General features: G+C 37.7%; 2 protein-coding genes across 2 annotated transcripts; one reads left to right on the top strand and one right to left on the bottom strand.

Moving 5' to 3' along the window:
• Positions 1–328: 328 nt before the first annotated feature.
• On the top strand, positions 329–1921 carry LOC102614940 (uncharacterized acetyltransferase At3g50280). The gene has a single exon (XM_006480909.4). It carries the CDS (start codon positions 423–425, stop codon positions 1839–1841), a length of 1419 nt encoding a protein of 472 aa, XP_006480972.1. The 5' UTR covers positions 329–422; the 3' UTR covers positions 1842–1921.
• A 1779-nt stretch (positions 1922–3700) lies between these two features.
• LOC102615235 (sulfoquinovosyl transferase SQD2) lies at positions 3701–9781 on the bottom strand. Its single transcript, XM_006480910.4, has 11 exons — positions 9254–9781; positions 7716–7782; positions 7108–7178; positions 6365–6482; positions 6174–6247; positions 5948–6003; positions 5776–5859; positions 5471–5558; positions 5309–5386; positions 4821–4877; positions 3701–4471 (listed from the first exon to the last, which is right to left on the bottom strand). Exons 1-11 carry the CDS (start codon positions 9643–9645, stop codon positions 3976–3978), a joined length of 1581 nt encoding a protein of 526 aa, XP_006480973.1. The 5' UTR covers positions 9646–9781; the 3' UTR covers positions 3701–3975.
• Between the last annotated feature and the right edge of the window lie 341 nt (positions 9782–10122).

The raw sequence follows: 10122 nt of genomic DNA on the forward strand, positions 1-10122 counted from the left end.
TTTAAATTAATTTTTATATATGTGTGTATATATATAAATTTTCTAATTTTGAATTTTAAAGTATGGAAAACTTTAAAAAAAAATTTTAAACTCTACTGTTTTAAAATATTAATTTCATAATACTTTAAGATCATGCAATTTTAAACCCTTACCTCCATACTTTAAAATTCTCGATAAAAAAAAACTATTATATACGTGTGTCTCTGAATATTATTATTATAATAATAATAATAATTAAAGAAATGGATATGGAAAAAGAGGAAACTATGGCTACAATAGCTACTAATGTTAAGTTCATGAATCCAACCTCTCTAATGATCTCATTCTCCCACTATATAAACCCTAACCCCCCATCCTTGGCAAACTCAAACTCATCACCATCATTCATAGATATTGGTTGAAGGGAATAAAAGCAAGCAAACATGCCTTCTTCTTCAACCACAATCATCTCCAAATGCACAGTGCGCCCCGATCAAAAATCAAGAATCAAGCCTCTCAGACTCTCTGTTTCAGACCTCCCCATGCTCTCTTGCCAGTACATTCAAAAAGGCGTCCTCCTCACGGCCCCTCCATTTTCAATCACCCATTTCGTTTCATTGCTCAGGCAATCACTTTCGGTCGCTCTTTCCCACTTCCCCGCCCTCGCCGGCCGCTTCTCCACCGACTCCGACGGCCACATCAGCATCCTCTGCAACGATACGGGCGTCGACTTCATTCACGCCAAGGCCACTTTCCTTTCCGTCAACAGCCTCCTCTCGCCCATCGACGTCCCCGATTCTTTCAAGGAGTTCTTCGCTTTTGACAGAACCATCAGCTACACCGGCCATGTCAGGCCCTTAGCCGCCGTCCAAGTGACGGAGCTAGCTGACGGCGTCTTCGTCGGTTGTACGGTCAATCACGCCGTCACTGACGGTACCTCCTTTTGGCACTTCTTTAATACATTCGCCGAAATCACTAAAGGCGCCAAGAAAATCTCGAAAGTTCCCGACTTCTCCCGCGACACCGTTTTTGACTCGCCGGCGGTGCTCAAGTTCCCCGCCGGTGGCCCCGCTGTTACTTTCTCCGGCGCGGTGCCGTTGCGTGAGAGAATCTTCCATTTCAGCAGGGAGGCTATTTTGAGGATGAAGTTCAGGGCTAATAAGGGAATTTTAAAAAGTGATTACTACAAGTCAGTAAATAACGAGATTATAGGCAAGCAAAGTAACGACAGTTGGAAAACGGTTAACGGAGAGATAACGTCCCTTTTTGAGACGCTGTTAAAAACCAACGCAAATCGGACGGACGAGATTTCTTCTTTCCAGTCACTGTGCGCTCAGCTATGGCGATCCGTGACACGTGCGAGGAAACTCGAGTCTGGTAAAACGACGACGTTTCGCATGGCTGTGAACTGTCGCCACAGGCTCGAGCCGCGGCTCAGTCCGTACTACTTTGGCAACTTGATACAGAGCATCCCGACCGTTGCTTCAGTGGGGGAACTGTTATCCCACGATCTGGGCTGGGGAGCCGAGCGGCTTCACAAGAACGTGGTGGCACACGATAATGAAACGGTGCGACGCGGTGTAGCGGACTGGGAAAGTAACCCGAGGCTGTTTCCGCTGGGGAACTTTGACGGTGCATCAATCACGATGGGCAGCTCGCCGAGATTCCCAATGTATGATAATGATTTTGGGTGGGGCCGGCCGTTGGCCGTGAGGAGCGGTAGGGCCAATAAGTTTGACGGGAAGATCTCAGCCTTTCCTGGGAGGGAAGGAAACGGGAGCGTTGATCTTGAGGTTGTGTTGGCTCCCGAGACTATGGCGGGTCTTGAGAATGACTTGGAGTTCATGGAGTACGTGTCGTGATGTGATTGAATGTCATTCCTACCACCAAGGCTTGCGTGTAATTTTAAGCGATTTTTAATCAAAAGCTTGGTATTTTTCAAGATTATTATTATTATTGGCAGCAGGTCTGTGACTTCAGTCACAACTAATTATTGTTTTAATTTGGGAAAAAGATTAAAAAAAAAAAAAAAAAAAGGAGGGCCGCTGCTGAAATTGAAATTGAATTTGGAAACCTTACCTCAATTACACACAGCAGACACATTTGACATCTTCCAACATCAGATCTTCTTTTTATTTATTTAAGATTTCAATGAATAGAATATAAAACTTCACCCATTAAATATTAATCCCTATCTTTTATTATTATTCGAACTCTCAAATAATTACAACGATAAATACGCCCATTAATCTTTATTTTTTATTATTATTCGAACTCTCAAGTAATTACAGTGATAAATCTTTATCTTTTATTTATTATTCGAACTCTCTCGAGTAATTACAGCGATAAATACGCCCCACGGGTGCATCAACGTGAATAGTAACAGCACAAACACTTTCTCTGCTTGATGTTCATGCTTTTCTCTTTTGTAGCAGTCAGGCAATTACTGGTGACTTTACCTAAGCTCAGATGTAGTACTCTTTCAGTGCCAAATAATAATAATAATGATAAGTCCATTGAATAAGCCAAGTTGAGCAGTACCCCTTATTTTGGAATTTGATTGCCAAATATCTAAAACTCATTATGAGAGGGGGCCATGCACACTTATGGCTGAATATTCAGATTGCCCCAAAATGCCAAGATCCATATGCGCGCGCGCGTTTCCTCGCTGTCTATATCAATGCGATCTTTGAAAATCTAATTACATACCAGATTACTACATTGCACATACATTTACAATTGTTATCACAATAGTACACTAATATTTACAATCAGATATACCTAATTGAGACTTATATATGATTACATTAAATTTTATGAAATACATACACAGATAAATTACCCTTACAGACAAGGAATGCTCATACTTCACTTACATTTCGTAAGGAAAAAGAAGTTATAAATGTTTTAGCCCTCATAATGCTTTTGTGGGGGCTTGAATTGTGAGAGCAGCAGCCCACCACGTCGAAGTGGCAAAAAGAAAAAAAATATATCACTTTTTTTAACATTTATCTTCAAACCACCACCATCAAATCCCAGGCATAGATCTCTAATTAACAAATGCATCAATGAGCTATTAGATGCGTGCAAAAAATTGAAAAGCTTCCGGAGATTCTACAAATATTTCACATGATACAAAGGCAATGATAAAAGATAGTTAATGGATGGTTTAAGAGTACATGACGCTTAAATGTTTGATTCCAATTGCGTTAGGCCGCAACCAATTAGAGACAGACACTAATGATATATATAATACAAGCCCTTTAATCAAACATTTAAGCTGGAGATTTATCTTCAGCAAGGATGAAACAGAAACAGATCCATTCAGTTCAGAGATAATTCAAGCACATTGATAGTTCCCGGCTTCCTGCTCATGTATAGTAACATTTACATTCATGAGTATGGATCATATGATAATGAATGCGATGATGTTGATCAACCTACGTTACCCTATTATTGCCTTGAGATGGTAAAATCTCATGTGAAAACAAAAAAGTCTGGGATTCAAATCCCGCTCACATGAATGGGAAAAGTATTGAATTACCGTTAGACTTCAAATCCCGCTCACATGAATGAGAAAAGTATTGAATTACCGTTAGACTAAATTATTTAAAAAAAGAAAAAAATCTACATTAACCCATCTGCTCAATTTAAAAACCCGTCTATAATTAATAATTACGTGAAACACCAAGACTAACAGCTTTGGAGCATAAGACAAAACTATCCCTAACAATTATGTGGCGTTATTCTTAATTCCCATATTAGAAGATGGCAAAGACACAAACTGCCAATGTTCATTACATCAATCTGACTTCGAATCAATGAATTTTTACATTAGGCACAGCACAACTAACCAAATTCTGTGGTCCAAATGGTACAAACAATGGACATGTCACAGCCAATCAATCAAATATTATTCATGACAGAACCTGAGAAACTTTGCCTACTTTTGACTTTAATCTTTGTGCCGAAGAAACCTTTTGGAATGTTTCCGCATCAACTGTAGTTAACTTCTGCCGATGGGAAAATGCGTTTTGCCAGCCATTGTATAGGTCTCAGTAGTTGTGCTCTCTTTTTGCGCCAGAACCAAATGGCAGCATTGTATTGTTCATTGCGTATCGTTCTAGTGGCTGCTCTCCAATCATATTTCTCCATTTCCTGTCGTGCGGCTTGGCCCATGGTTTCTCTCAACTCCTGGTTATATAGCAGAGGCTCCAATTTGCTCAAGCAATCATCAAGATCACCTGGATTAAACAGATAGCCAATTTTGCCATCCTGATCTTCAGGAATTATATCAGGAATTCCCCCAGCGCGAACTCCCACCACAGGAATGCCAGAAGACATGGCCTCCAAAACAACAAGGCCGAGTGTCTCAGATTCTGAAGGCATCACAAAAACATCCCCACTAGCATATGCCTGAGACAGCTCTTCACCGAGTAACATCCCGGTAAATACTGCAGGCATTCCTGTAAACATTTTCTCCAGTTCCTCCCTGTGAAGAAAGTAGCCATGTTTGTTATTGAAGTACAGGCGAATTAAACGGCTTTCATCATCTAATCAGTTACATAAGAACAAGGCAAAAGAAACATCGTGATTTTGGTAATAAATCAATTGATCTGAAAAGATTAAATTAAACTTTTCATCTTTCTTTTGGCAAGATGAACTCAATTAAGAAATTATACATGGGTATTGTAAATGTCTAGTAGACTAGTACTCGGTACATGATGTAAGGTCACTCGGGGTGATAGTATACCTTGTCAGATCTAGTGTAATAACATCTTAGAGAATTGCCTGAGATAAATTTAAGAAATAAGTGAGTCAAGCGTGCTGGAATATATTACCTGTATGGGCCATCTCCGATGAAAGCAATTCGAGCCCCCGGAAGTCTATCCATGACCCTGTTCAATCAGGCACTCCCATAATTCCAATGTTGTAAAATACAACATGTTTGCACAAAAATTTTCAAAGAATGAAGAGCAGAACTACGAGTGAAGTTGTTAATCAAAGAAAAAGAGACTTAAAAGCTACATAAATCTGATTGGATACTAAATCTTCAAGGTTAGTGCATTGTTGTGCAATGAACATGAACCTCATCAAATCAGAGAAAGAACTTGTTGAAAACAAACTGAAAAAAGCTTCAATCCCTGGAAGCTTGCAAATTATTTGACATATGAATAATCTTTTCAAATGAGATGGTGCATAATGCAGTCAGCTTCACCAGCAAAGATTGTTCTCAGTGTGTTTAATACGTTAGTAGGTTCAGAAACATAAAACCAATTTAGAGTAAACACTAAACAGTATAAAAAAATAAGCAACCTATAAAAGCTACCTTTTCAGAAAATCCAAACTCTTCTCAACCCCAAGACGTCCAACATGGACTATCAATGGTTTATCTGGTTCGCCATTACTGTTCAGAACAAAACGTATGGTAATAAGAGAAGTTCCTCACAAGAGAAAGAAATCGATGCAAATGATTGCCTAAGAGTCAAACCTTAGTCTCCATCGCATTTCACTAGAGCGAAAACGTGGGTGGAAGCTTTCGGAATCAACACCCTTTTTCCAAATACGAATCTTATTAGCTGAGATAAACAAGAAATAATAACCAGTTAGTTCCGAATGCAGTGCACAAACACAGAATTGAGCTTTCTGGTCAACATATGAAGATCATTGAGAGAAAAATCCAAGGAAAACACATCAGAATGTGACTTTAATGCAAGCCTCCAGTTTCACATTGTGATGACTGAGCTCAAATTGTAAAGGCAGTATCCAGTTGTGGTACAGGAAATTCATAATCACCTGCAGTCACCCGAGCTGCTTCAAGATCCTTTCCAATAGCAACCGATGGAACCAACGTGAGATCAGCTGCTCTGTGAAGAAATTCTGAAAAAGCCAGACCAAAACTTAGTAAATGCTTAAAAAACAGAAAAAACTAGGCAGCCATAATGTCTTAGCAGAAAGAATAGCTTACTTATAACCAACCACATAGGTTTCACCAGCCAACTAAATGTGTATCTTGGGATGTATCTGCAGATAAAAAAGTGCATGCAAATCAGGCGTTATACTATTGCTAACATTTTTAGAACCTACCACAATGAAATTGGTAAGTTTTTCACTCATTTAATTGTATTTAAGCTAAACAGAACATGTGCATGCAAAAACTTTTGACAGGAAAATCATAAGAGAATTAAACTCACACTGGAACATGAGTGTGATACGACATCACAATTGGAACACACAATAATTTTGCTATTATGAGAGCACCAAAAACCTACAACGCAGTAAAAACCGTCAGCAATGTGGCTATTGATATCCTTTCAGCTATTTCTTCTTTGGAAAGAAATCATTAGAATCTACAAACAGAAAATTACCAGCGATGTAAACTAACCATGATCCCAGGAGATGATGCGTGTATTATATCAGGTTTAAACCGTGCAACCTCTGAAATTATTCTGGGACTAAGTGCCAGGGAAAGAGGCACTTTTTGATACCAAGGGCAGGGGAAGCTGCAAATATGATGGAAAAAGTTTAAGATCCAAAAGAAAAGATCAGTTTTCAAACCGAAAGCACTAACAAATAACTGTAAAAATGTGCAGAGACATAAGTGAACCATCAGTCAGCTGGAACAGAGTACCAGACAGAGTTTAAAGCAAGACAAAAGATATGAAATCATCTGAAACAAAATGTTCAAAGATAATGAAAAGAAATGGAATTAATTGCATTAGTAATTAAAAAAAAATATTGATTTGATGTAAGAATGTCAAACTTCATCAAACTATATTCACCTATAAAAAGGTATGTTGTAAATTAAAATGATGAACACGGTGTTTGATTGTTCAATACTTTGTTTTCCCCATCTCCCAATGCTTACAAGATAAAATTAGCTTCCCATGTACATACTGCAGTGGTGTAGCGGGGAAAAAAATTGCAATCCTACTTCAAAAGATATTATTAGATTTTAGCACTGTGATCGGTATTTTTAATTGTTTACTGGTTCCAAATTGTTCTTTTTGTCTTCACGGCACATTTAGGAATATTTTCAAAATCAAAGCATATTTAACAAAAAGAATCAGAAATAACGAGAAAATAACAGTAACACTGTCAAGATATTATTTGAAGTTAGTAAGCAACCTTCGAGATCCAATCAATTTTGCTCCATAAAATTCCTGGGGCACTCCTTCATGTGTTGTCACAACCATTACCTACAACGTGCATAAATCAGCAAATCCATTAATGTATCATGTGAAAAATTAAACAAGCCATACAAAGCTACAATTTGAACTATCCGAAATGGTTTATGCATGGCATGGAGTTAGAAATGGAGACATATCCTAAGATTTCCTTAGTTGTTTGAATCGCTGTTCCTCAAAAGTTATCGCACCCAATGTGAATAAGGTTATGGCTATGTTGGAGCTAATCTATGGTGGAGCACGAATATCAACCACACACGTAAAGTGATTAATAGTAAAAAACTCATTATAACTTTGATCGTGTGGTTATAAAGGGGTGCTCTACCTTAGAGCGGTTCCAACATAGCCGGACCCTTTGAATTAAGGCCACAACTAAGGAAATCAATGGTCAGCGAGCAATATGACCCCATTCCAGATATTACGATCCTTAAGCTACATAAACTTGCAATGTACCCTACAATAATTCTTGTATGTTGGCTCATTAGAAACTACTTTCATGGAATTGGCAATTCATATAATTATTCACATGCAAGTAAATTAAAATTGTACCTCATCCCCCATTTCACGTAAGTATTTTATGAAATTCTGGAAACGGTTTTTGTACCCAGAGACATATCTGCAAAATAAAAAAGGGAATAAAACTGGTTTCAGTTAGTATCATTTTTAAATTTAATTACATAGGAACAGAAGTGAAATCTACCTTCGTGTAACTCATGATATGTTCTCCAAACAATAATTGAAGCAAACTTCAATTTTTAGTTATAATCCAAACATCTTATCTCTTACCAACACACATTATTGCGATACTTTCTTTCACCTTTTTCTAATGCTATTTGAAACGACTACATTCATCTGTCCAGACAACAACTCGACATGTACACCAGCAGAGACCTCTTTGATGAATGATATTTTGGTCTTAAGTTAAGAGATGAAAAACAATGCATTTTCCTTGATTTTAAAAGAAAGTTTCCATTGGTTAATGGGTCTTGTATCCATATCTTAATCTGTTTCTAATTCATAGATATGTGCTATATGTAGCATCTTATACATTTATTTGGGATCATGTCTATGTTGATGCTCTGTGGCTAGGAAAATAAAACAGGGAAGTGCAGACTTTATCCACCAACAAGCAGTACTAAAAACTAAGAAGAAAAGCCCTAGGCAATTTTCAGCTGACTACCAAACTAGGCTCATCAAATACAGTTAATCTGGCTAGAGGATGTTATATAATAGTATTTATATACATTTTTTCTATTATAAATTTTCAAAAATATGGAAATCAAATCAAATAACATTCTCTGTGGCATCCAAGATCAAGTCACCAACCAGAGAATCTAGGTTGGTGCTTGTTTTATTTTATTTTACATATAAACCACTGTTTGTATTAATCATCCAAATTAATAGCCATTTCAAAGTATGTTCTAATATTTCCAATGTGATGAATTCATTGTCCGCACCAGCTTGACTACAAAAGCCAATTTAACCACAGAGTAACCAGAAAATTGTCATTTGATCACAAATCCCAACGTCATAAAGCAGCCAAGTGACAAATCCCTCACAATTACAATTAAATAAAGCACTCATCATCTCTATGCGTAAAAATCTATAACTCAGAAAGAATCATAGCTAGAAAAATTTTAGCAACCTATGTAATGCAGCATTGGATGGATCACCAAGTCAACATCCAAACTTGGAATCACTAGCAGCCGGCATAGCACACAAGACACTTGTTATCAAAGCAACAGCCACTAAAGGCACCTTTTACTTGCTAACGGATGATGTCAATTACAAACGAAATAACCAACCAGAGAAAGAAAAAAAAAAAAAACAACAACAAGAATGTTGAAGATGTTGAAGAGTTTAAACATCATTAAATCAAAGTCAACGCAGCAAACATAAACAAAATCACAAAACGCAATGCTTATTCAAGCAACCCAGAACAGAAAACTCCGCCAACAAAGATTAAACTTGTCAAACAAAAAGCTCGAAAATTTCAACTTTGAGCACTTTCAAGCAATTTCAAGTAAAGGGTAATGTCTAATTTACAAACAAACAAACAAACAAAAAAGGAAAAGAAAAATACTCACGAAAAAGGAGAAGGCTCAACAAAGAGAGCAATACGACGAGGCCTTGAATTATTCTCATTGATCTCAGGATCAAGCAAAGGCGCCTCGACCTCATCTTCTCTAACCTCTGAAATAGTCATATTGCTTTGTCTGCTATTATCGCTGTCTCTAACAACGAGACCCTCCAATCTTTTTCTACTTTTCTCACTATTCACTCTCAAATAATCAAATTTCTTGCAATTTAGAAAAATGGGTTTTGTTCTCGAAGAGTTAAAGCTTGAAACTTTGAATGAAAAAGAAGAACTTGAAGACCGAGAAGAAGGCTTTGAGTAACAAGGGGTGGTGCTTGATGGCGCGAACAAGGAAGGAGGAGAGAGGGAGGGATTTATAGGGAGAGAAGAGGGAGTCGTCATGATTGTTTGTAGTTTTGATTAACTATAATATAGTGAAGGGGGCGTGAATGGTTAATGAGTGGAAGGCTATGAAGGAATCTGAAAGAATTACAGCTTGCATAAGCAGTGGATATTCTTTTTTGAGGGCGGGAGAGAAAAAGGTATAAAAAAGAAATGCGTTTGAGCATATGCTATTTCGCGATTGGGTCACTCCATGTCGTTGACGTAATGGATAATAACATTTAGATCCCTGACGTTTTATAGTTTCTTACGTTTGATATAGTTTGTGCATTGACACACAGGGCGCAGCCTCAGTGAGAGTAACCGAACTTCCCCCAAACAATAGGTTCAAAGTCCCCGCATGTGCATGGACTACTATTCCGGCACCCAAATCAAGTAGGGTTAGCCACCGTCTCTCATATAAAATATATAAAAAATAAATTTGTCTCCTTAGATGTTAGTGTGGTAAATATGTCTCTTTTATTGTAGGAAATGACT

This window comes from Citrus sinensis, chromosome 6, assembly GCF_022201045.2.
Source record: "Citrus sinensis cultivar Valencia sweet orange chromosome 6, DVS_A1.0, whole genome shotgun sequence".
NCBI lineage: Eukaryota > Viridiplantae > Streptophyta > Magnoliopsida > Sapindales > Rutaceae > Citrus > Citrus sinensis.